General features: G+C 43.2%; 1 protein-coding gene across 1 annotated transcript; it reads right to left on the bottom strand.

The window, feature by feature from the left end:
• Positions 1-54: 54 nt before the first annotated feature.
• TYROBP (transmembrane immune signaling adaptor TYROBP) lies at positions 55-13,197 on the bottom strand. The gene is made up of 5 exons (XM_087727559.1): positions 13,000-13,197; positions 10,295-10,315; positions 5,700-5,837; positions 3,109-3,137; positions 55-1,711 (listed from the first exon to the last, which is right to left on the bottom strand). The coding sequence occupies exons 1-5, from the start codon at positions 13,058-13,060 to the stop codon at positions 1,640-1,642; spliced, it is 321 nt and encodes a 106-aa protein (XP_087583685.1). The 5' UTR covers positions 13,061-13,197; the 3' UTR covers positions 55-1,639.
• Positions 13,198-27,816: the final 14,619 nt, after the last annotated feature.

Below are 27,816 nucleotides of genomic sequence, written 5' to 3'. Positions count from 1 at the left end.
TTGAATTTGACACCCCTGCTTTACAGCAATCAGAGGCATGGGATTTTCTCCATATTATAGCAAAGCAAACTTTATTGAAGGGGGAAAAAAACCTCAGTGAAAAAATATAACATAAATTATATGCAAAAAAAGATAATAAATGTATAGCGAATCCATAAACAATATGCCGAATGTCTCAGCCATGTACTTAAACAGGAAGCAAAGACAATGAGGATCTCTTATATTAGGGGTGTCCAACTTCGACAACATTACGACTTGTGGACTTCAACTCCCACAATTCCTCAGACAGCCATGATCGCTGGGGAATTCTGGGAGTTGAAAGTCCCCAAGTCCTAAAGTTGCCAAGGCCGAACACCCTTGTTTTAGATGTCCTCTTCCTTTAGTTGATAGAACAACTGCTTGCATGTTGGAGGTCCAAGGCTGACTTTCTAGACTTTCTGATTAAAAGCAGTTGATGGGAAATGCTTCTCCCTGGAACTCAGTGTACACCAGAAGTAATTAATAAACAAGTAGCATTGATAAAAGCAATTTATACATCTTCCATAACAATCAATGTATTTGGGCTTTCCAGAGGACTGGGCCTTTAAATTGGATATAAATTATTGGATTGGAAGTGAATTTAATGAACTTCATTGAAATCAAACATATCAGGTTTGAAGACCCTATTAATTTCAATTCATGTAAATTTCCTCAAAATCTAAAGGTGGCTGTGTCTGAATGCAATCTTTTTGTTTTTGAGCAAAAATAAAAAAGGTACTAAGAGGCTTCCACAGAGAAAAAAAATCTACTGTGTTTTCCCCAAAAATAAGACAGGGACTTATTTTCCCTTGACCCCTGAAATAAGCACTTGGCTTTATTTTCGGGAGGTCTTATTATTTTTGAGGTGCAGGAGACGGTGAGCGTGGTCACCTCATGGCTGCTGCTGTGTTGCAATATTTTTGGGGAGGGCTTATTTTAGGGAGAGGGCTTATTTTAGTGCATGCGCCCAAAAGCCTGATTGGGCTTATTATCTGGGGAGGTCTTATTTTCGGGGAAACAGGGTAATAGATTCCCCAAATCTTCCAGGCAAGCCGCCTTTGGATATATGGTTATGGTGGCAACTCAGATTCAGTTAGGTCTGTGAGTTTGATAAGAGACGTGGGCTGGATTGCTACGCCAGAATTTGTCTATTTTGAAATTTATTATTATTATTATTTTATTTCGTTTTTATGCCGTTCATCTCCCCTATCTGGGCAGAAATAATGTCTCTGTTTGGAGAATAGTGAGTTCACACTTCCTGAACAAACTCTTTCAATGGGGTGGAACAGATGGTGATTTCAGGTAGTCCTGGTAATACTGTCTTAAATATGTCTAATTTTATTTATTTATTGGTTCAATGCATAAGCCTCATCCATTGCCCAAGTGATCCTAGGCGACACACTTATTAAAAGAGTAGCAAGGATGGGTAGTGGGAGACACGGGCAGTTTGGAAAATAGACTAACATGTTGATTGAAGTTGCAAGATGTGATCGAGGGAAAGCCCTCAGGTAGAACTTCACAGTAGAAAGCTTGCACACAAGAGTGGAGCGGATCTTCTGAAAGTGACTTCAATCTCAGAATTTCTTATTCAATGTTAGAAGGTCAAGGAAGCAGAGGAAGATTATCTGTAAGAAATTCGGGAACCTGGATTTTTCAAGTCACTGTATATATCCACTCGCTGCCCTTGAAGTTCCTGTGGGGTCAAAAAAGAGGATGAATGTACATTATCATTCTCCTTTTTTCCCAAAGAATCGTAAACTCTGATAGATTAGCCACTAGTCCAACGTTTCCTTTTTATAGCAATAGCAGTAGACTTATATACTGCTTCATAGGCCTTTCAGGCCTCTCTAAGCGGTTTACAGAGAGTCAGCATATTGCCCCCAACAATCTGGGTCCTCATTTTACCCACCTCGGAAGGATGGAAGGCTGAGTCAACCCTGAGCCGGTGAGATTTGAACCGCTGACCTGCTGATCTAGCAGTAGCCTGCAGTGCTGCATTTAACCACTGCGCCACCTTGGCTCTTTTGAGCCTAACCAGAGGTCTTCAGGAAATCTGCAAACCAGGCATAACATTAACCAGCCATCCTCCGGTTATATTTCCCCCAAATCTGTACTCTCCAGAGTAAAGATTATTTGAGAATGTATGAACATTCTATTTAGCCAAGAGATGACAACAATTATGAATTAGCTGCATTTAGTGTTCCCCTAGGGATGCAGTGGCTCAGTGGCTAAGATGCTAAGCTTGTCGATCAGAAGGTCAGCAGTTTGGCGGTTCGAATCCCTAGCGCCACATAACAGAGTAAGTCCCTGTTACTTGTCCCATCTTCTGCCAACCTAGCAGTTTGAAAGCTTGTAAAAAATGCAAGTAGAAAAATAGGAACCACCTTTGGTGGGAAGGTAACAGCGTTCCATGCGCCTTTGGCATTAGTCATGCCGGCCACATGACCACGGAGATGTCTTTGGACAGCGCTGGCTCTTTGGCTTTGAAATGGAGGTGAGCACTGCCCCCTAGAGTTGGGAACACCTAGCACATATGTGCGAGGGAAACTTTTAGCTTTACCTTAGTTTCCCCCTTCTTAGTAACATTTACAGATATTGGAACTAAACTCTCAGACTTTCTGACAAATCTGTGATAAAATTCTTAGTTATTGGGGAATGCCTGGTGAACACCAGCTTGATAGCACAGAATCGATAACACACATTTAACAAACAATCATGATTGCATTCACGTTAAGTCAAAACCCAAGAAATCACATAGTGGCCTACATTCTCTCTGACTCGTTGGTTCCTACAACACCCTAAATTCTAAACTCCGCTTAACAAAAGACAGCCATTGTGTTCAAAACAACTTGCCCAAATTGTGGAGGGTTCACCATCACGACAAGCTGACCCACAAACAAACCCAGCCTTACTACCCTGTGCAACCTGCCTTCTTGTAGTAGGGCCAATGTTGTGTCCGTGCAGGCAATATTAAATGTCAACAACTCATTAGCTTTCCAGGCTAGTAGAGAAGCTGCAGCTGTCACTCCACAGCCCACAGTAGAGACCTTAGGAAGAAAAGTAAATATAGTGTTTGTACGTTATACTTACCTCATAGGTAGGTTCATGCTGTGTCTTCTCTGTTAAGAAGAAAGAGAAGAGTATGAGTGTATGAAACATATTTTTGAGAATTCACCCGAAGAGAACCAAGAGGTGGGAGCGGAGGTTGTATTATCTCACTTGACGAAAGGATGTGACACGGAAACTGTGGTTGATGGTTTATTGAAAGGCTGCGGCTGCAAGCTACTATTGCCCAACTTGAATCTTCCAACAAACCCACCTGACCTTCTCTGGGCTTAAAAATGAAAAAAAAAGACTGACTTCCTTAGACTGACTTCCTTAGAAAGGTGGCTCTCTGAAGAACAAGAAATAATAAGTAAGATACTGACATGCGCAGAAATGGACAGACTGACTCTAGAATTCAGAGACGAGGGTGAGACGGAATATCGCGAAATCTGGGACAAGTGGCACCGATGGTTAGAAACGAGGGGAAAAGGCTGGGACAGAAAAACTCAGACAAGTTAAGAATGGGAAAATATGGTATTAAGAATGTGTGCTAGGTAGGAATTGGATATGTATTTGTATGGTTAGTAATTATATAAAAGAAAGGATCAACGGACAGGTAATCTGTCTGACTGCACATACCTACGGGATGGATATAAAATGTAATTGTTGTAAGATCCAATCACTATATGGAAAGTTCATGCCAGAAATGCCGCACTATGTTCAATGTTTTTCATGTTTTTCTAATAAAAAACTTCAAAAGAAAAGGAAGGTGGCTTTCTGAAGAACTCTGTCTTGTTCCTCCTCTGCCTTCCTCCATTTCAATGCCTCTTTTTTGTAATATTTCAGATGACAGATAGGTATTAAAGAAATAGATAGATACAGATAGGATATAAATATAGATTTTTATTTATTTATTTATTTATTTAATTTGTATGCCGCCCACTCTCAAAGAGACTCAGATTATAGATATAGATCTAGCTCTATAGCTATAGATAGTTTGAGGGAAGCTCTTCCTTCTCATCTGCTAAAAACCAGAAAAGGAAAGCATTTAATTTAGTTTGAGATGAGAATCCAGCCATTTTCTTGCAGGCCTGTCAAACTGGCGGCCCACAGGCAGGATGTGTCCTGCACTGGCCACGCCCACCCCAGCTCTGCAATGGCAGAAAATGTCACGGGACATCACGGGACGCAATCGAGTTTGACACCCTTGCTTTGCAGCAATCAGAGGCATGGGTTTTCCCCCCCTATATTATAGCAAAACAAACTATTCAATGGGGGGGAAATATACACAAATTGTATAGATAAAGAAAGCAGAGGCCAGCGATAAACCTTTTCGGTACCAAGTGCCGAAAAGGGAGGGAGCATGTCGTGAGCACGCACTTGTCGGGGTCGTGACCAGGAAGAAGAGCTGCCCAGTGGGGTTTGTATTTGTATTTGGTTTATTTGTATGCCGCCCTTCTCCAGGAGGGACTCAGGGGGGCGAACAACTCAGGGGGAAAGGGGACATAAACACAGTACACATAATTAAAATACACGAAAATCACACAGCCATACAAGTCGAGAGGGGAGGGGAACTCATCAACCCCAGGCCTGCCGACACAGCCAGGTTTTGATGGCTTTCCGGAAGGCCTGGAGAGAGGTGAAGGTCCGGATCTCCGCGGGGAGTTCATTCCAAAGGTCCGGAGCTGCTACAGAGAAGGCCCTCCCCCGGGTGGTAGCCAGATGGCATTGGCTGGTGGATGGAACCCGGAGGAGGCCGACCCTGTGAGATCTAACGGGTCTTTGGGAGGTAATTGGCAGCAGGCGGTCTCTCAAGTACCCAGATCCAATACCATGAAGGGCTTTATAAGTTACGACTAGCACTTTGAAGCGTATCCAGAGACCGATCGGTAGCCAGTGCAGCTCGCGGAGGATAGGTGTAATGTGGGTGTATCGAGGTGCACCCACAATCACTCGCGCGGCTGCATTCTGGGTTCCAGAGGTCTTCTGGTTACTGCCGCACAAAAGCCAGCTTATCAGCACATGTACATGGGCACCAGAAACCTGGAAGAGGAACGGGCAATGCCATGCGTGCCGGGTGACATGACTCCATGTGCTCCTTCAGGCACGTGTGCCAAAGGCTTGCCATCACGGGCATAGGCCCTCCTCCTCCTGCTCCTGCTCCTGCTCCTGCTCCTCCTTCTGCTCCCCTTCCCCCTCCTCCCCCTCCCCCTCCCCCTCCTCCTCCTCCTCCTCCTTCTTTTCTTTCCAAAAGCACCAGGGTTGTGTTACAATCTAGAATGGCGTTTTTCAAACATGACAACTTTAAGGTGGGTGGACTTCAACTCCTAGAATTCCCCAGCCAGTGATGCTTAAACTTGGCACCTTAAAGTTGCCGAGTTTGAAAAACTCCGCTTCTGCGACCTTGTCTTCTGGAGGCTGTGCAGAATATACTTGGCACGGGCGGTGTGCTAAAACAGTGAGGGTCAAGACCCTCACACGCCGTCTACTCTGCCAACTGCGCTTTCAGCACACCGCCATTTGCTGGGGGGGGGCACACAGCCTCTTTCACTTAAATCCATGCGCCATCGAGCACTGGCCTTCCTTTCAAGGGGAAAGTGTGCACTGGGGACGTGGGAATCTCTCCTCTTTCTTACCCTTGCTGGTTGCTTTCTGTTTATAGATGCAGCTGACCACGTAATAGACTCCCAGAGCAATGAGCAAAGTCAGGAACAAATCTCCCAGCACGATTCCCGCAATGGTGCCGGGATCGATCCGAAAGCAATGGCCACAATCTGAGGATTTTAAAAAAAAGAAAAAAGGATGGAACGGCGAGAAGCATAGAGACCTGCTTTCTGGGGCTTCAAGTATCTTTTCAACCCTAATTTCTTGGCAATGAGAAGCTGGTCCCACCATGAGGCCCTAAGTGCTCCCTGAGCTTGGTTGTTCGCTTGCAAAACAGATGCTTCATTATCTGGTCAGGTAACATCATCAGTGCACTGAGGATGTTACCTGGTTAGGTAGATAGCACTCTAGAAAGAGTGCAGAGAAGAGCAACAGAAATCATTAGGGGACTGGAGGCTAAAAGATATGAGGAACGGTTGCAGGCACTGGGGATGTCTAGTTTAATGAAAAGAAGGACTAGAGGAGACACGATAGCAGTGTTCCAATATTTCAGGGGCTGCCACAAAGAAGAGGCAGTGAGTTTCATAATTAGGGGCGCTTCTCCATTAACAGTACAGCAGCAGGCAAAAATTCAAAACGAGCGAAAATTCATGGTGCCGACTGCCGACCTTTCTGATCAACAAGCTCAGCGTATAAACATGAAGAACGGTTACAGGAACTGGGTATGTCTAGTTTAATGAAAAGAAGGACTAGGGGAGACATGATAGCAGTCTTCCAATATCTCAAGGGCTGCCACAAAGAAGAGAGGGTCAAGGTATTCTCCAAAGCACCTGAGTGTAATTTTCTTCTAGTTGTGTACACACACATTGATGCTTGCCTCCTTCATCTCAGTTTTACCAATGGAAGACCGTGGGAAGCTTTCTAGCTTTAAGATCTCCTCAGCTTTTTCCAGTCTTCTTAAAAACATATAAATAACGGTTGCTGGAACTGGATGACTTTAGTCTTATGAAAAGAAGGACTAGGGGGATACATGATAGCAGAGTTCCAATATCTCAGGGGCCGCCACAAAGAAGAGGGAGCCAAGCTATTCTCCGAAGTCCCCGAGGGCAGAACAAGAAGCAATGGGTGGAAACTAATCAAGGAGAGAAGCAACTTAGAACTGAGGAGAAATTTCCTGACAGTGAGAACAATTAATCCGTGGAACAACTTGCCTCCAGAAGTTGTAAATGCTCCAACACAACACGTTTTTAAGAAGATGTTGGATATCCATTTGTCTGAAACAGGGTTTCCTGCCTAAGCAGGGAGTTGGACTAGAAGATCTCCAAGGTCCCTTCCAACTCTGCTATTCTATTATTCTATTCTGTTATTCTAGTGAGGCATCTGCAACTGAACAACCAAGCTCGGAGCGCAACAAGAATTCCATAGCTCAGCCCTGAGCTATGGATATTCTCTTCTATTGGGCTGATCTTACTATTAAACCAAAGTAACCTTCACTGCAGAATCACCCCAACTTAGGACAGTTAGGGAGTCTCCTTGCATCTTTAATGTCAGAAGAGTTAGCAGCAATATGCACATTTTCTGCTTTCTACCAGATGCGGTTACTCACTCCATTTCCTGCCTGCCTTTGCAGCCTACAATTGTTGGAGCAGGTTCGGGGAAAGGGTCAGACAATCGGAGCAGGTGAGAAACAGTTTTCCGTTTGAATTTATGATAATCGAAGATCAGCAGAAGAAAACAGGAAAAGCGAGTCGCGGTTGCTCTTGCCTAAATTGGGAGTTTTAAAAGTTCAGCTTGTAATTTTTATTTATCGCTCCCGAGACTGAATGCAAGGACGAGCATTCTTTCACTTTTATAGAATTATATAGCATCGGTAAAGTAAAGTACCGGCTGCATATTAAAAAGCACCTTCGTGCGCAATTCTCCGCGTCTTGCTATCTTTTTTTTCAGGTGGTGACCATTTCTGCAAGCTATTTCCCACCCACCCCCCACCCCTTACACCTAGTGCAGTTTTCTCCATGTGAGTTTCATCATTAGGGGCGCTTCTCCATTAACAGTACAGCAGCAGGGCAGAAATTCAAAACAAGCGAAAATTCACGGTGCACATAAATTTCCAGTAGGCCTATCGGTTTAAGAGGAAGGAGTGAAGAAATTGCAAATGGCATTTTCTTCTTTTAATAAGGACGGCCAGACTGAATCTATAAATAAAATACAATAGAATGCAGAACTTGAAGGCGAGATGGAAAACACCAGATGCATCGCCATGGCTGAGAGCAAAGCAGGTGGGTTTGTTCCACAACCCGGAGAAGCCAATAGAGCAGCAAAGGCGAACCTATGATATGCATGTCAAAGGTGTCACACCACAATGTGGGTTTCTTTTTTGGGGGGATGCATCAACACTAGATGACAGCTTTTCTTGAAAGCACCCCCCCCCACACCTTTCTCACACAATTTTCAGAGGCCGCATGGGAATGAGGTGAGCTCTCTTGCAGCTTCTGAGGTCTCCAGAAGTGGAGCTGATAAAACCCTTGTGAGGATGGGCTGTGCAGTTTTTGGAGGCTGCAGAGGCTGCAGAAGAGCACTCTTTGAAGCTGCTTCAAGAAGATTAATAGCAATAGCAATAGCAATAGCAGTTAGACTTATATACTGCTTCATAGGGCTTTCAGCCCTCTCTAAGCGGTTTACAGAGTCAGCATATTGCCCCCAACAACAATCTGGGTCCTCATTTTACCCACCTCGGAAGGATGGAAGGCTGAGTCAACCTTGAGCCTGGTGAGATTTGAACCGCCGAACTGCAGATAACAGTCAGCTGAAGTAGCCTGCAGTACTGCACTCTACCCACTGCGCCACCTCGGCTCTTGACACCATCTTGACATTAAGGTGACACCATTACCCCAAAGCTCACAGACCTTGAAGAATGGCACAAAGTGGTCTTTTTCAGTGACAGTGGTGGTGGCACTAGTGTTGAAGCAGAGGCCTGGGGTGTTGAGAATTGTTTTACTTTTGCTCTCTCTCTGTCTCTGTTTCTGTGTCTCTCTCTCTTTGTCCCTTTCTTTGTCCCTCTCTGTGTCTCTCTCTGTCCCTCCCTCTCTCTCTGTCTCTCTCTCTCTCTGTCCCTCTTTTTTCTCTGTTCCTCTCTCTGTCCCTCTTTCTCTCTCTCTTTCTCTGTCTCTGTCCCTCTCTGTGTCTTTCTCTGTTTCTCTGTCTCTGCCCCTCTCTGTCTCTCTCTCTGTGTCCCTCTTTTTCCTCTGTTCCTCTCTCTGTCCCCCCCTCTCTGTCTCTCTGTCTCTGTCCCTCTCTGTCCCTCTCTCTGTCCCTCCCTCTCTCTCTCTCTCTGTCCCTCTCTGTCCCTCTCTCTGTCCCTCCCTCTCTCTCTGTCTCTCTCTCTCTGTCTCTCTCTCTGTCCCTCTCTCTCTCTCTCTCTGTCCCTCTCTCTCTATGTGTGTGTGTGTCCCTCTCTGTCCCTCCCTCTCTCTCTGTCTCTCTTTCTGTCCCTCTCTATGTCTCTCCCTCTCTGTCCCTCTCTCTGTCCCTCCCTCTCTCTCTCTGTCCCTCTCTGTCCCTCCCCCCCTCTCTGTCTCTCCCTCTCTGTCTCTCTCTCTGTCCCTCTCTCTCTCTATGTTTGTGTGTCCCTCCCTATGTCCCTCTCTGTCCCTCCCTCTCTCTGTCTCTCTCTGTCTCTCTGTCTTTCTCCCTCCCTCTCTCTGTCTTCCTCCCTCCCTCCCTCCCTCCCTCTCTGTGCATGTGTGTGCATATGAGACGCCAGCAGAGTCAAGTTGGGCATTTTCCAAATTTTTGACACGCTAAGCCTACAAGTTTCGCCATTCCTGCTAGAGAGAAATCTACCTGAGAATGGAACATGCACTTAAGAAATATATACCTACGGAGCATATTAATTACCAATGTTAGTAGTTCTCCCGCAGGGAAGCAGTGTGGAGAAACAATTGGTGCGGCACTAAAATCTTAAACAGCTACGGTTCGCCTATTTGTATATCAGAGGACAAGCTGCCTTGTCTAAATCATCTTTATCCAACGTAATGCCTTAGGGATATGACTGGATTTTAATTCCAGATCTAGTGTGGCAAAATGCTAGACAAGGATTTGCAGCCAGTCACTCTCTCTCTCCCCCAACCCACTTCACACAATTTGCTCTTTGGGGTCAAACAGGGGAGCAGCCAGTGCCATCTCCAGCTGGTGAAACAACAATATGATATAAATCAGATTGATTTATTACATGCCATCAAGTCAGGTTTGACTTCTAGTGACCACTTAGATTTTTCTCCGTGGGAAATATATATATATATATATATATATATATATATATATATATATATATATATATATATATATATATATATATATATATATATATATATATATATATATATATATATATATATATATATATATATATATCTGATAAACAAACTCCCACAATCTTCCAGGCAGCATAAATACTCCAACAAAGAGTTGGAGGGGAGTTGCAGTTCAAAACCTATGCATGGCAACCAGACTCCCAAAGGCTGTTCCTAAGACACATTTATTTTTCTGGCACTTCCCTGTTTTCTCTCTCTGTGTCACTTACAGGCGAGGCAACTATTTACAAACAGGGAAGGGAAATGACTCTTACCGTTTGCAACTTGGGCAGCTCCTGTGAAAGAGATAAAAAAACGAAGAGGCTGAGTCTGTTATCTAGTTTGCGAGACCATTTTCAACAAAGCCACCATTTAAACCCTCTAGTTTGCGACACCATTTAAAGAAGCCACCGTTTAAACAAGAAGAAATGGACAAATTAACAAAAGAAATCCAGGGAAAAGAAGAAACAGAATATTATCAGATATGGGATAAATGGTATAGGTGGATGGAGGAAAGAAACAAGGATCAATGAAATAAGTCATTAAATCCAAAGATAGTAGTTAAGGAGAATTAATATCTATCTATCTATCTATCTATCTATCTATCTATCTATCTATCTATCTATCTATCTATCTATCATCTATCTATCTACCTACCTACCTACCTACCTACCTACCTACCTATCATCTATCTATATATCTATCATCTATCTATCTATCTATCATCTATCTATCTATCTATCTATCTATCTATCTATCTATCTATCTATCTATCTCTATCTATCTATCTATCTATCTATCTATCTATCTATCTATCTATCTATCTATCTATGCATCCAAGAGAGTTTAAATGTACTAGAGGTAATCACCCAATATAGCAGGTAGATGAGTAAAATAAGAGGGTTAAAAATGGTGAAATGCAAATGAAACATACTAGAAGGGGAAATAACATAAGGAGAATTGTATCAATTGGTCATTGCCATTAGAAAGAACAGGAAGTTCCTGTTCCTATTGTATTGTGCAAATGTAGTGTACGTCTAAGTTTTGTGGTGTGTGTATTTTGTATGTTTGTAAACAAATAAAAATATTTTTAAAAAATATTAAAAATAAATAAACAAGAAGAAATTCCTTCCTTCCAGGGATGACTTTGATAGAATGAGTAGTTCTAACGCCGAGTTAGACCAACGTAGGATTTCAGTGGGGAAGGTGGGAGAAAGGAAAGGGAGAGGGGGATGGTTAAGCAGACTCAAGTTACACAGGAGACACATTACAAGCAAATAATCAATGAACAGATGTAATGTGCTAAAAACCTCACAGGGTTGGAGGCCGTCGGAGAGTGCCTGACACTTTTCGATTTGTGTGCGTTTAGCCGTGGCTCCCACTTCACCCCAACGGAATCCCACATCAACCCAGCCACTTGGATGCTGTGAGCTGCAGCTCGTGGAAGCATTAAGTACTCAAGAAAAGATTCTGCCACCTATTCTTTTTTTTAATTTTTATTTTATTTTGCCACCATAGATTCTCCAGAAAGGGACTCTGATAGAGAGTTTGCATCTACAGGGGGAATTTTAGGTTTATAAAGTCATCAGAGAGGCAAAAACAATCACTTCCCTTCTAGTTCCCTTGGATTGCTTTAATCTGCCGAAATCAACAAAGATTCCACATTTGTGAAAAATAAGCCTTAAATTTTTTTCCAACCTTTTCCAAGAAGGGGAAAAAGGAAGCTCAGCCTGGCAGATGTCGAGAGGCGATTGTGCTGGTTGCTCTTGTTAGTTTCCCTCGGCGTAATTAACTGTGTTACTAAATCAATAGATTTTCTGAGATTGCGCAAGGGGTTGAGTTATATATGGAGCCTAGTGAGTTGACAGTGCACCAGGCCACAAAAAACCCAACTGAGATTAAAATTATGCCACCTTTATGCCAGGCATATGAATAGAGGCACTATTGCTTAATCTGGTATTTTGTGAGTGTGTACCCAACTATTGGTGATATTTTCAAGCCCAAAGATGTTGGGTAGAGTTGGAGGGGGGAATCCATCTCCCAATGTATTTCTCTCCCCCACCCCAGTTCTCTCGTGATTTAGAAGAGAAGGAGTAGGAGAAAAACACTGTCTTTTAAACATTTTAAAATAAAAGAAGAGTAGGGAAGGAGGATTTATCTTTGTGGCACATTGTAGCTGTACCGTTGTACACAATAAGCCATAATGCATGTCCTCTGAGGGATGTATCACAAGGCTATTATATCATGCAGAGGGCACAACTTGTGTGCCGGCCCTGCTCTCCTTCCCTCCCCCCAGATCAGATTCTTTGCAACTGATAGGAAGGCTTGTACATTTTGGACATGATGGAACAGGAATTACAAAGCCTGTAACTGAGAGCTGAACAGAGACTCAAGGAATCGTTTTGTACTCCTATCCTCATAGTGCATTTCCCTAGTTGTGACACCCCAACATTTTCCAGAGATATTTTCCCCTCTCAGACTGTTTGGTAAAGTGCCCTGTAACATCACAGGCTTTAGAGAAGCTATCAACCTTTAGAGATATGGTAAACGGTGGTTTTGAAAAGATGATCTGGGCGGCTGTAGCTAGAAAAGGGCCAGAAGGAGGAGGAGGAGGAGGAGGAGGAGGAGGAGGAGGAGGAGGAGGAGGAGGAGGAGGAGGAGAAGGAGAAGGAGAAGGAGAAGGAGAAGGAGAAGGAGAAGGAGAAGGAGAAGGAGAAGGAGAAGGAGGATGAATTATTTGGTTTTGGGAGGCCACCCCCACCCCCAGAAGACTAGAGAGAAGGATCTACGTGCTTTAACACGTTTTTTCCTCTTAAAATGCAGCCTGAGAAAATGCCTGGAAATTATATTCATCAAGGGATAGTCAATTAAAGGTGAATTCTTCTTAAGCCAGAAAGCCAGAGGACATAAATAATGGGACCATGGATAGAGGAGGAGGCCAAAATAGAGAAGGAAGCAAGAAAGGGTTGTTCCAACTCACCCAACTGAGGCCAGGCCAAACCCAGGAGAATGGGGAGGATGGGGAATCCTAACTGTGCCATATTAGAGGTTCCCAAGTTGGGGGATTGCCGTTGACCCTGAAGACTTTCTTGTTGGGAGTGTGCGTCCAAGAGTGAGGGCGTTGGGACTGGAGGGGCAGTGGCGACATCCGTCTGAAGAGTGAGAGAACAGGAAAAGAAATAGCTCTGGGCAGGAAACCTCAGAAAAAGGGAAGAACTTGTCATCGTGATGGGATCAAGTCAGCAAGAACCCTCCTGCTCACCCCCACCCCCACCCCCACCCCCGTTTTCCGGAAGTGACTCCAACTTAAAAAGAAGTGGCCGAGAGCTCAGCTTTGCTTCTGACCTGAAGCAGCTTCGGTCACGTTGCCTGTATGTTTATCCTTCCTTCTCCTTTTTTCCTCCTTCTTCTTCTTCTTCTTTGACTTTTGGGGTTTGCTTAGTTCTGCCTCTCTCCCCCCCCCCATCTTTTAATTCTTCCAATTTTACTTTTGAGTTATGGTATATGCCACCCAGAGTTTTTATGGAATTGAGTGGCCTAGAAATAATAAGAAATGTAAAAGTATCTGTCTGTCCGTCTGTCCATCTGTCACCCTCTGTCTCTGTCTGTCTGTCAGTCTGTCCATCTATCTGTCCATCCGTCCACTTTTCTATCCATTCATCCATCTGTCCACCCACCTATTATAGAATAGAATAGAATAACAGAGTTGGAAGGCCAAAGGCCAAAGAAATTGGAGGGCACATCATACAATACAATAGCAGAGTTGGAAGGGACCTTGGAGGTCTTCTAGTCCAACCCCCTGCCTAGGCAGGAAACCCTATGCCGTTCTTTTACATAATTATTAAGTGAATCACTGCAGTTGTTAAAATTATTAACGGTTGTTAAGTGAATCTGGATTTCCCATTGTCTTTGTTTGTCAGAAGATCACAAAAGGTGATCACATGATCCCAAGGGTCTGCAACAGCCCCCATGATGAATTTTGGCCAGCCGGGGGCTGCAGGAGGACATCCAGACAAAAAACAGGGCACAGGGGGACCCATGCGTGTCCCCCTGCCCCATTTTGATCAACAGAGTGCTGCAGGAGGCGTCCGTTCCAAGGGATCTTGGAAGTTTTCTAGTCCAACCCCCTGCTTAGGCAGGAAACCCTACACCACTTCAGACAAATGGTTGTCCAACATCTTGAACAGGAGATTGAAGTCCGGTTGATAACCACAGTTGCCAAAAGTAGAATCAATAAGTAGTGATCTAAATTGAGAAGGAAGGAAGGAAGGAAGGAAGGAAGGAAGGAAGGAAGGAAGGAAGGAAGGAAGGAAGGAAGGAAGGAAGGAAGGAAGGGCTATGGGAGGTATTAAGAAGGCAAGTATTTTAACAGTGGGGTGGAAGGTAGGCAGCAGGAAAACACCTCAAGAAATAACTTATTAAAGCTTCTGCCCATTTTTGTTGTTCCTAGACAAATCGAGAACATCAAGACAACAAGCAAATAAAAGAACCTTCTCAGGCAACAAGGTAAGAGCTAGTGTTGCAAATGCATATTCCCTTTTTCTACGAAAATGTCTTCTCAGTGCGTCTAAAGCAGTGTTTTTCAACCTTGGCAACTTGAAGATGTCTGGACTTCAACTCCCAGAATTCCCCAGCCAGCGTTCGCTGGCTGGGGAATTCTGGGAGTTGAAGTCCAGACATCTTCAAGTTGCCAAGGTTGAAAAACACTGGTCTAAAGAAGAGCCAAGGTGGCGCAGTGGTTAAAAGCAGCACTGCAGGCTACTGCTAGATCAGCAGGTCAGCGGTTCAAATCTCACCGGCTCAGGGTTGACTCAGCCTTCCATCCTTCCGAGGTGGGTAAAATGAGGACCCAGATTGTTGGGGGCAATATGCTGACTCTCTGTAAACCGCTTAGAGAGGCCTGAAAGGCCTATGAAGCGGTATATAAGTCTACTGCTATTGCTATTGCTATGGGTCTGGAAACTATGAATGTGGGGGGAAAAAGAATGATTCCCATCGATAAACTTATTTTGCAGCTTTCAATCAATCCCCAACCAAATGTATTTATTCATTATTTGAAACTTGGTGTCGTAGGCATCTAAACTTTGTAGTGCAGCTTGATGATAATGTTGGCGATAACATTGAAAGGATCTGAAAAAAAAAAAAAGCTGCATATGGCTAAAATTAATATACCCTAAAACATGAAATCAGGGAAAGATCTTTGCAAAAGCTCTGTGCCTTAGACCAAATTCATGGAAAAATTCACACGTGGGACAATATATGTCAGTGTTAAGACAAACATTCTCTGCATTTATTTATTAGAATGTTTAAATACAATGCAGAAGCTGGGACAAGTAACGGGAGCTCACTCAGTTACATGGCACTAGGGATTCGAACCGCCAAACTGCCAACCTTTCTGACTGTTAACAGTGCTCCGTGTGCCTTCGGTATTTAGTCATGCTGGCCACATGACCATGGAGACGTCTTTGGACAGCGCTGGCTCTTTGGCTTTGAAACGGAGATGAACACCGCCCCCTAGAGTTGGGAACGACTAGCACATATGTGCGAGGGGAAACTTTACCTTTTACCTAAATACAATGCAAGTACAAAGAATCAAAGGAAAAATAAGAAAAAGTAAATATGGAATTAGGATTTTTGCCCTTCTTTCCATTGAGTGGTTACCATCTTCCCCCTCCCTCCCTCTTTTCATTTATTAATTAATCAATTACATTTATATGTCGTTCATCCCAAGCTGTAAAGTCCCTCTGGGCTTTTACTTCTTCCTCTTCTTATTTTATAATTCCCCCTTTTAACTCTTTTTAATTCTCAAATCGATAAATCATCAATTCCGTCTTTTCTTGTTTCAGCAAAAGAAGTGTATGAGGTTTCCAATCTTTCAAAAAAAAAAAAAAAACTGTTTATCATTCCCTTCACCATTTTTGCAACTTCTGTAAAGTTTATAATCTAATCTTCCACTGGGGGTATTTCATTATTCTTCCCTCTTGCTGCAGTTACTATGTATAATATTAAGTTCCCTTATTGCTTTTAGAATAGATAGAAATCTTCATTGGCCAAATGTGATTGGACACACAAGGAATTTGTCTTTGGTGCAGATGCCCTCGGTGTACATAAGGAAACTAAAAATACATTCATCAAGAATAGAAAGATACAACACTTAGTCACGATTACTAATAAGCTATCAAATCTTACTAGGAAACAAATAAAAACAATAGAAATTGAAATATGCAAGCAACATGGCTATAGTCATAAGTGAGGAGTGATAGATACTAGGAAGGAAGAGAATAACAACAACAACAACAACAACAACAACAACAATAATAATAATGGCACAAACCAGCAGTGGTAATTCCAGTGGTAATCGGCACACTGGGTGCTATTCCAAAAGCACTGGAATTACATTTAAAACAGTTAAAAATTGATAAAATCACCATCAATCAAATGCAAAAAGTTGCACTGCTTGGATCCGCATGCATATTACGAAAATACGTTATGACTAGTAATCAATGCCAAATCCAGCAAAATAACTGGCCACTATGATACAATTCTGTTGTTGTGATAATAATAATAATAATAATAATAATAATAATAATAATAATAATAATAATAATAATAATAATAATTATAATTCAACGATTATGGCACAAACCAGCAGTGGTAATTCCAGTGGTAATTGGCACACTGGGTGCTATTCCAAAAGCACTGGAATTACATTTAAAACAGTTAAAAATTGACAAAATTAAAATACATTACGACATCCTAGGCCTCTGGGTGGGGCCCGACTACTAATCAATGCCTAATCCGGTGAAACAACTGGCCACTGTGATACAATTGTATAATAATACATTCTTGGTAAATTATTGAGCGTGTTCTGAGTATTAGTTGTTAAGCAGAGTGATGGCATTTGGGAAAAACTGTCCTTGCATCTAGTTGTTCTGGTGTTCAGTGCCTTATAGTGTCATTTTGAGGGTAGGAGTTGAAATAATTTATGCCCAGGATCTGAAGGGTCTGTAGATATTTTCATGGCCCACTTTTTGACTCATGCAATGTACAGGTCTTTGATGGAAGGCAGGTTTGGTAGCCATTGTTTTTTCTGCAGTTCTAATTATCCGTTGAAGTCTGTGTCTGTCTTGTTTGGTTGCAGAGCCAAACCAATATTCATAAAACCCAACAGAGACAAGTTAAGGCATTCTCAAAGTTGCAATGACATACTGACATGTTTGCAGTTTGCTCATTGCTAACCTTCATCCCTTGGAGGTGGATAGCATTACAAGAAGCCTCTTATCTTCCGAAATATGAAGCAAGGCGGCTTTATTTCATACATCCCAATCCCAGCATGCACTTCTGCTATTTCCAAGATAGCCACAGTCTGGATGTTTGAGCTGTCTTCTCAACTTGGGGAAGTCCCTGATTTTCTTACTTCCTTGCTCAATCTTCGAGGAGATTCATGAGCTAGACAAACTGGTCTCAGAGTGGGGAACCCATTGCTTTCAAATGCCCCAGATCAGGGGTCACCAACCTTTCAGACTTCCGGGACCACTAAATTCCTAATTTTAAATCCCGCGGACCACTAATATGATTTTTTTAAAAAAGAGATAAATAGTATTTAGTGCAATATATGAAATGCAAATATTGTTTCTGTAGACCATAAAATTTTCTCACGGACCAACAGTGGTCGACAGATAGCCAGTTACTGACCGCTGCCCCAGATGGCATTTTTCCTCTTAGGTGCTGTGATAACCTGGAAAGGGACCCGGGAGAAGATAATTCAAATGCGCTCATGGATTTTTATCAAGCCAATACGAGGTGGTTTCCCATTTTTCCCAGATTATATTGATTGTTTCCTGATTGCTTATTTGTACCCTATAACTATCATTAAGTGTAGTACCTTATGATTTGTGATGAATGTATCTTTTCTTTTATGTTCACTGAGAGCTTATGCACCAGAGACAAATTCCTTGTGTGTCCAATCACATTTGGCTAATAAAGAATTCTATTCTATTCTATTCTATTCTATTCTATTCTATTCTATTCTATTCTATTGTTCTTGATGAGTGTATTTTATTCTCCTTATGTCCACTGAGAGCATAAGCACCAAAGACAAATTCCTTGTGTGTCCAATCACATTTGGCTAATAAAGAATTCTATTCTATTCTATTCTATTCTATTCTATTCTATTCTATTCTATTCTATTCTATTCTATTCTATTCTATTCTATTCTATTCTATTCTATTGTTCTTGATGAATGTATTTTATTCTCCTTATGTCCACTGAGAGCATAACCACCAAAGACAAATTCCTTGTGTGTCCAATCACACTTGGCCAATAAAGAATTCTATTCTATTCTATTCTATTCTATTCTATTCTATTCTATTCTATTCTATTCTATTCTATTCTATTCTATTCTATTCTATTCTATGTTTTGGTGCTTTTGAATCAGTCTTGCCTCCTGATGGATAGCCTAGAATTTTCTGGGCCAGGATTTTCAGATGTGGCTTGCAATTTCCTTCTCCTTGGGGCTCAGAGAGAATGACTGGCCCGAGGTCATCCAGCTGGCTTTCTGCCTAAAATGGGATTAGAATTCATGCCTTCCGGGTTTCTAGCCCGATGTCTTAACTGCTAGACCAAATGGACTGTTTTTGATTTTACAGCCCCTTTGTCTAAGTCAGTGGAACTGTTTTGAATGAGGTGGTGAAGTTAAAGGAACAGAACAGAACAGAATACCAGTTTAATGCAGTGTAATAATCTCTCACCTTGGAAGAGGATTTTGCTTAGTGTGCCCTCTAGTGGTCAAGGGGAGCTTCACAGAAGCCTAGCTAAGGCATTTGAACAGGTGTTTTGCTTGGAGCTCATTGGGTATTAGAGACAGAAACGACTGGAGGATTGTTTGCACCCACAACTTTGTCTGTAGTTGCAATGTCGCGTCTCCTTTGACATCAATGGCATCCTTGGTACGCTCTAAACTTGACCGTCTGCTTGCAGTAATTTCATTACCAGATTCGGTAACGTCTTCAGGGCTGGAAGGAAGCGGGATTTTGTTTGCTTATATTAAATGCTTGTTTGGCCAAAGAGCCATTAAAAAGACATCTGAAATCACTTTCAAATAACAGCAGCCAGTTTTAAAAAAAGTTTACATCAGGAACATGAATGTTTAAAAAACTGCCTTAGGGAAATTCGTACAAAGTGATGCTGGAAAAATATGTGTAAAGCAACAGGCCCCCCTAGTCATTTACACAAATAGTTATGAACATGGAGAAGATTGCAGAAAACCTCCATAGGTAGGATGCAGGCATAAGGGGCATGGTTATAATCCCCCCCCTCTCCCGTCCTAGGGATTTGTTTCAGAACAGATTATGGATACTGCCTCATTGCGTAAACAAGAAATGGACCAGAATTTTTACCCATCTGCAATTATTAGTCTCCATGCAAGTTGCCTATCCTAATCACCACACTGTAAAAAAAAGATGTTGAGACTCTAGAAAAAGTGCAGAGAAGAGCAAACAGGATGATTAGGGGACTGGAGGATAAAATATAGGATGAATGGTTGTAGGAACTGGGCGTGGCTGGTCTAGTGGAGAGAAGGACCAGGGGAGACATGATAGCAGTCTTCCAATATTTGAGGGGCTGCCATAGAGAGAAGGAAGGGGTCAAGCTATTTTCCAAAGCACCTGAAGGCCAGACTAGGAATAATGGATGGAAACTGACCAAGGAGAGATTCAACTTAGTGGTAAGGACAGTAATGGTATTCTATCTTCTTTACTATTGGTTCAGTAGTGTGAGTGCATACAGACATGCCTTAATGATGTTTGGGTGGATAGGTGGAGCCACGCGCTGTCGCCACTACTGGTACACCCGAACCAGTGCGAACTGGCAGCATGTCACCTCTGGAACTTTCTGACAGTGAGAACAATCAACCCATGGAACAGAAGTTGCCTTCAGAAGTTGTGGGAGCTTCATCACTTGAGACTTTCAAGAAGAGACTGGACAGAAATGGTATAGGGTTTCCTGCTTGAGCAGAGGGTTGGACTAGATGACCTACAAGATCCCTTCCAACTCTGTTCATTTAATCTAAAAAACCCAGCTCTAGCACTGATGACGTTACCTAGTTCGGGCCATGAAATGCCTGCGAGGAAACAACGAAGCGGAGAGGGCACCAAGGACCCCTCATTTCAACCGCGAGCTATAAATATTCTCCTCCATTGGACCCCCGGTTCAGTTTCAGGCTCAGGCATACAGATCTGCTTGCGTGTTCCACTTGCAGACCCAACATTTGGAAAACAATCCGTGCCAGAATTCATGTAAAAGCAAGATGGGTTTGATGACAAGGCAGCCTTAATGCGGATGGATGGGTTGGGGAGGTGGAGGCTACAATAATCTTTTCCAGGTGACTAGATTTCCCATGTTTCTGTGTCCAGAGGAGTTGCCTTCTGGATCAGCCGTTTTGCTGCACCCGTTGAGACTGATCCTATCCGAAGGCTACGTCTTTCCCAGAAATTAAAACTACCTCTCCATTTAGAGGGAAATTCTGAATGACTAGTTAAATCAGCTTTGATTGTGCTAAGTTTCCAGATAATATAGGTCAATGGATGCTCCGGGATGCCTGGCCCCATCAAATCAAAACACCTAGATTTTAGTTGGTTGCTTTGAAGATTCCTCGGGACCTCAGGCTGATCAAAATAACACTGTGCCTTGTACTGTATGCCTGCTCGAACCGTGTTGATGGTACTTTCTGTCCCATTAATTTTGGATAATAGGACATCAGGATTCCGTTGTGGGAAAGACTAAGAAACGACTGTAGAATGCAAGAGGCGCACAAATGAATTGCACACAATCTAGCTGGGTGTTGATTAAAAAAAAAAAACAGGACTTTTTGGGGGGAATCTCGTGTATTAAAATAATTTTAATTGAACTCTAAAGACCGGTGGACTTGAATGTGGTTCATGACATGGCAGGCAACATTCCACCCCAACTCCACCAGGGACACATTAACTTGACCTTTAGTGGACGACTGACATGAGCATTTTTAAAATAAAGATAGGGTAGCAGGTTGCACCTGCTGTTTCCTCCAAGCAGAGGGGAATGCAAACAATTCCAGATGGAGGATAAGGAGAAGCTGAGCTTCACTACTCAAACTATATAAATGGGTGACATGAACACAGCAGTGGGATCCACAGAACTTGTCTGCAGGTGAGAGGACAGACAAGTGAAGTACAGTGGAAGAGGGTCCTTTCTTGTTCCGTTGGGTGGGCTTGCTGTGTTTCTAGATGGGTGGAGTAATGCTACTATTCTGGCAACAAGCTGGGAAGTCATGTTTGACTCTAACGGAGTAGACCAAGAGCAAACGACAACAAGCTTGAAATGAGCTTAGGGTTCCTTTTGTCTCAAATTGTGTAGTTTGAAGAAGGAGTTTCTACGTTCCTAGCTTCACTTAGCTTAGTTCTGTCGTGTTATCTGGCTAGCTATGTCCAATGCTAAATTCGATTTCTTGGCATTTCCAATTAAACAGGTTACTTTGAATGCACCGGAGGTGGTATTCAGCCGGTTCGGACTGGTTCAGGCAAACCGGTAGCGGAAATTTTGAGTAGGTTGGAAAACCGGTAAATATCACCTCTAGCTGCCCCTGCCATCCCATCCCCGTCATTTCCTGTCCTGTATTCCCTTGTTTTTTTTTAGCTCAGCTGATTCATGTGGCTGAGTAGATTGCCCCTCCTTAGCTGAGCTATAAAAAAAACAGCTCCGCTCACCAGCGCTGACACCGAGGGCGGTCTTTGAGTGCTGTGCACGCGTGTGAAGTGGAACCGGAAGTAGAACCGGAAAGGAAAAGATTTGGAATCCCACCACTGGAATGCACCACTTCTGGCTCGAACCAAATCAAGAATGCTTATGAAATGCTGAAGAGTTACTAATGGTGCTAATGTAAACTAGAGCAAAATTGTTAACGCTTCTCTAAGGTCGCAGGTGGGGAGAGGAGAAGAGAGAGGGGCACTAGAGCGCCAAGCTAGCTGTGACTCCTGCTCCTCTGGCTAACCCAAAGTGTACAACTTCCATTCGTTCATAAGAAGCATAATGCTTTGCAATGTCAGGCTAAAGGTTGCATTGCTGTATTAAATTGTGTGTGGCCAGGATTCAAGATTGGCCCAGTTATGGGCCAGAGATGGATGCCTGAAGCCTCTGTAAAGACTCAAACACCTATTTGGTCTCTTTGGCATCCTATGAAAAGGACTACTGAAAGATGCCAAAGAGGTCCTTGTGGTATATGAACTTTGCTGCTCTGCTCAAACTATGGTTTGGCACGACATCTTAATGCGCCTATTAGTCTGATTCGCAATACGAAGCCAGAGTGTAACGAATGTGTAAATGGAGGTGAAGATTCAAATCCTTCTTCCCTTTGCAAGTTGCTTCCTTAAAGGCTGTATTCTTACAAGGCATGGAAAAAAAATACAGCTTCTTCTGTTCTCTCAATATGCTGTGTACGTAACGTAATATCCAGAGGTAGGTTGCTACCTGTTCGTAACGGTTCGGGCAAACTGGTAGTGAAAATTAGGACTGGGTCCACGAACATATAGGGACGGCAGGCTGGCCATGCCCCTGAACCGGTTCCCTGGTCGCTGCTGCTGTTGCCAGCTTGTTTTTTTACTAATCTTTTCATGTTCTGCGCATGCACAGAACAATTCGCAGTCAACTGTGCATGCGGGAAGCGAACCAGCAGCAATGCCGGCAACAACCCACCCCGGTAAGATCTTCCTCTTAAGGTAAAGGTATCCTTTCCAGGCCTAGTTTAAAAGTAAAGAGCCGCATAAATAAAACAGTCTTCTGATTTCTCTCTCCTGTTATGGCGAGGACTATGGCGTTCCTTCTTAACTGATTGTTATTTCAAAATGCGTATGTTTGTGCATGCATAAAATATAGAAATCTGTTCCTTTTTTTTATTACACATGCCTTCTTCTTTCCCATAAGTTTGTTTTATAGCCATTGTGATCATCTAGTTAATTTTTAAGGCGTCACAGGACTTGTTTTGTTTCCCTGCGATGATACCAGCAGTTTCTTCTAAACTTAAGTTCTCAGGAACGCTTTGGAAAATAGCAACAATGGAACTGTGATGGAGACTCCTATCTGAGTGAAGCTTCTTGGCGTTTCAGGTATCGCATCCAAGAACTGTTGATCTGAAGGCTTTCTCTTTCTTCTTTTTCAGCACCTATGGGGAGGATCAAAGGCATCCTCCTCTGCTTCGGGCTCTGCAGCTCGGTCTTCTGGGGTGAGTAAGACCAAAGTTTTAAAAATACTGTATTTTTCAGATTATAAGACGCACCCGACTATAAGACACGACTATATTTAGAAGAGGAAAACAATCCCCCAAAACAGGTTTTTGGCTTCTGCACACCGCATTTTCAGCGCTTTTTTGGGGGGGATTTTTTGGCCCTTTTCCAGCCTTTTTTCTACCCATTTTCAAGGCTTTTTTCTACCCGTTTTTGAGGCTTTTGGGGGGGGGGGCGTTTTCAAGGCTTTTTTCAGCCTGTGTTTGAGGCTTTTTTGGCCCATTTTTGAGGCTTTTTTCAGGCTTTTTTTTCCCAAAAAAAGGGCCAAAGAAAACCTCAAAAATGGGCCAAAAAGGCCTGAAAGAGGCCAAAAAAAGTCCCCAAAATGGGGCGTGCAGAGCCCAAAAAATGGCCTGTGGGTGAGCGGGGCTTTGGCAATATTCAGTCTATAAGATGTACAGATATTTTCACCCCTTTTGGGATACAAAGAGGTGCATCTTATAGTCTGAAAAATACAGTACCTTTGTTTTAAAGAAACTGTTTCTTGCTCTCTCTATTGAAATACCCTTGAACTGTCCTCATTGAGAAATAGATTATCACCATCATCATCTTCTTCTTTTTTTTAATGACCCAATAATTCCTCGCAGGTGTGGTGTCTGGGCAGCTGAATGGAGCTAGCAGAGTGTTTTAATGTCCAGATGCCCTTCCTGTCACCAATGCGGAGTTTTGTTCAGCAGATATATTCTCAGGGTGCTCAGAGAGAGAGAGAAATATCTGCCTCTACCTGGGATTGAACTCACAGCCTCCTGATTGTGAGGTGAGAGCTCCATCTCGAGGCCACTGCATCACTCCTGAGAAAGACATTGCCATGTTCCACTTGTTTTAGGATGAGGAACCAGTCAGAGAAAGATGCCCAGGGGTACTTCTTGATTTTGAAACCTCAAGAAAAGGCTGAGTTGGTGGAAATGGTTAGGAAGACGAAGGGAGCCAAAGTTACTAACTGTGTGGAAGTAGAATCTGGTTACCTATGGGACTTCGCATAGAGCCCAGGTTGCGCAGTGGTTAGAATGTAGTATTGCAGGCAAACTCTGCCCACAGCTTGGAGATCGATCCTGACAGGGTTCAAGGTTGATTCAGCCTTCGGTCCTTCCGAGGTTGGTAAAATGAGGACCCAGATTGTTGGGGGCAATATGCAAATAATGCTGATATTGTAAACCACTCAGAGAGCACTGTAAAGTACTATGGAGCAGTAGATAAGCCTCAAATACTAAATTTGGATTCTACACAAGCACAACAAATTGTTAATATTCAGTGCTGATCAGTTAAATAATTAACTGTCAGTGATAGAGAAGAGTCCTCCTCTCCCTCCTCTCCCTCTTCCTCTCCACTCCCTCTCCTCTCTCTCCTCTCTCTTCTGCTCCTCTCCCCTCCCTTCCCCTCTGCTCTTTTCCTTTCTTTTCCTCTCTTTTCCTCTTCTCCTCTCTTCTCCTCTCTCCCTCTCCTCTCCCTTTCCCTCTGCTCTTCTCCTCTCTCTCCCCTCTCTTCTGCTCATCTCCCTTCCCTTCCCCTCCCCTCTGCTCTTTTCCTTTCTTTTTCTCTTTTCCTCTCCTCTCCACTCCCTTTCCCTATTCTCTTCTCCTCTCTTCTCCTTTTCCCCTCTCCTCTCCCTTTCCCTCTGCTCTTTTCCTCTCTTCTCCTCTCTCTTCTCTCTCTTCTGCTCATCTCCCTTCCCTTCCCCTCCCTTCTGCTCTTTTCCTTTCTTTTTCTCTTTTCCTCTCCTCTCCACTCCCTTTCCCTCTGCTCTTCTCTTCTCCTCTCTTCTCCTTTTTCCCTGTCCTCTCCTCTCCCTTTCCCTCTGCTCTTCTCTCTTCTCCTCTCTTCTCCTCTCCTCTCCTCTCTTCTCCTCTCCTTTTCCCTCTGCTCCTCTCCCCTCCCCTCCCCTTCTCCCCATATAAAAGGAAATGGTTACGGGTGCTATACATCTTGGTTTGGGTAGATAGGTAGGTCGAATGAGCTATTTTATGAAAGGCAAAGGGATGGCCCCCTTTGCCTTTCCTAAAATGGAAATACGTGAGAGTTAAAATTGCCCACTTTTTCTGAGGCCCTGAGGCTACATCTCCTACCTGTCCTAACCATCCTGACCAGGAGGGAGAGAACATCTGGAAGGACCTAGATCAGAGAAACCTGCTTGAAAAATGTAGGTGTTGTGTGGCCCCTCTGTACCTCCCTGAGATGCCTGCAGAAAAATATTGCATTATGATGTTCTTCTGTGATGTCTTCCCAGAGGCCCTCAGGAAGAATGCCTGAGAATCATGACTGAGGCTTCAAAAAGACTATGCACAATCATTCTATGAAAGCCAAGATTGCTGGTTTCTTCAGCTAAAATCTTCCCATCTTTATCCTAATTTTGGGGTTTTGTTTCCATCCTTCTTTCAGCCTGTGAGTACAGGAATAGTCATAATTGAGATCATGACCTGGGAACATACAATGACATTACATTAGTTCCTTTGAATCCTAGGTGTGGGGAATTAATAATGGGAGCAGTTCCTCATTCTTCCTTTTGTCTATGGAGATTCTCATTCAGCCAGGTCATGGTTGTCCCAAAGTTGCTTTTCGAAGAGGCAACTGGACTTCCTTTGTTTTTTCTTGAAGACATTTCGCTTTTCATCCAAGAAGCTTCTTCAGTTTCTGATTGAATGGTCAGCCATCCTTCAGTCAGAACTGAAGAAGCTTCTTGGATGAGAAGCGAAACGTCTTCACGGGAAAACAAAAGAAACTCCCTTGGGGGGGGGAAAAAAGGACCTTTGGCACAATTCTTCCTTTCAAACAGAAGCTAAAATGGGGCTGAAGCTGCTTGTTAGGTAAGCACCCGTTGGGAGAGCGAGTATGTTCAGAGAAGCGTTGTGAGAGTGTTGTTGGAGAACACACAAGCCAGCATACAGAGAAACTGCTGTTTAAATAGGCTTTTACTTTCATGGAAATAGAGGCATCGGAGTCCATCAAACAGTCCAAGTCATACACGGATAAGACAGTCAGTCATCAATGTCTTTCAGTTAAGGGATAATCCAAATAACAACTTCGAACGGTACCTGCTGGATATGGGGCAACCCTCACCACAATACATTTGATAAGCTTAAGTACGATTTCCAAGGGACTTGCACCTACACAATTGCCAAGACATGTGGCAATGCCTTCGGACTCCCGTCTTTCCACATCTACGCTAAGAATGAAAACCGAGGGAGTAAACGTGTCTCCTATATTGGGGTGGTGACCCTTGAAGTTGATGGATACACGATCACCATAACCAGATCGGAAAACGGTTACGTGAAGGTGAGAGATGATTCAGAATTGATCCCAGCTGCATTAAGAATTGGTTCCCAACCCCATTGAGATGAGGGTTACACCGTAACCATTTTAAGATGGCGGACTTCCAACTCCCAGAATACTCCAGCTTAAGCAAGGAAAACCAAACGCCCAAATATAGAGTAGGTGATTCAACAACTGTAACTGGGAGAGGGACCCCCACAGTGGACAACCACTTAAGTATGAGCCAGCAGTGTGCTTCAGCTTCCAAAAAAAGCCCCAATGCAGTCCTAGGTTGCATGAACAGAGGGATAGCATCAAGGTCACGTGAAGTGTTAATAATGCTTTACACTATTTTGGTAACACCACACTTGGAATACAGTGTTCAGTTTTGGTCACCACCAGTGGTGGGATTCAGCCAGTTCGCACCTATTTGGGAGAACTGGTTGTTAACTTTCAAAGCAGTTCGGAGAACTGGTTGTTGGAAGAAATCTCCTTTTGTTTTTTTCCACTTTACAGGGCTAATCCTGTAAGGAAGGCAGGAAGGAAACATTCTGGTGTTGTTTCTAGCTTAATTTTTATTGCCTTGCTTACAGAAACTGCCTCTCCGGTTAACCCTTATTACATTGTAACAGCTAAGGCGAAGTGCCCATCGATGTGAGTGACATTGAGTTGGCCACACCCACCCAGTCACATGACCACCGAGCCACACCTTTCCAGCTGGTCATTAGGGCAGAGAACCGGTTGTTAAATTATTTGAATCCCACCACTGGTCACCACGATAGAAAAAGATGTTGAGACTCTAGAAAGGGTGCAGAGAAGAGTTATGAAGATGATTAGACATCTGGAGACTAAAACATATAGCAGATGGTTAAGGGAACTGGGAATATCAAGTCTAATGAAGAGAAGGACTATGGGTAGTATGATAGCAGTCATCCAATATTTGACGGGCTGCCACAGAGAAGAGTGGGGGCAACCTATTTTCTGAAGCACTTGAGGGCAGAACAAGAAGAATGGATAGAAACTTATCAAGGAGAGATCTAACCTAGAACTAAGGGGGAATTTCCTGATGGAGAGAACAATTAACCAGTGAAATGGCTTGCCTTTAGAAGTTATGGATGGAAAACTTTCAATCACTGGAGGTTTTAAAGAAGGGATTGGACAGACATTTGTCTGGAATGGTGTAGCACAAGGGTCAGCAACCTTAACCCTCAGAGAGCCACAAAGGTCCTAAATGGAAG

This window comes from Thamnophis sirtalis, unplaced genomic scaffold, assembly GCF_051295495.1.
Source record: "Thamnophis sirtalis isolate CommonGarterSnake01/CBP01778 unplaced genomic scaffold, rThaSir2_p1.2 scaffold_13, whole genome shotgun sequence".
Lineage (NCBI taxonomy): Eukaryota > Metazoa > Chordata > Lepidosauria > Squamata > Natricidae > Thamnophis > Thamnophis sirtalis.
Note: the sequence above shows the minus strand (reverse complement) of the source record. Positions and strands in the feature narration are given on the sequence as shown.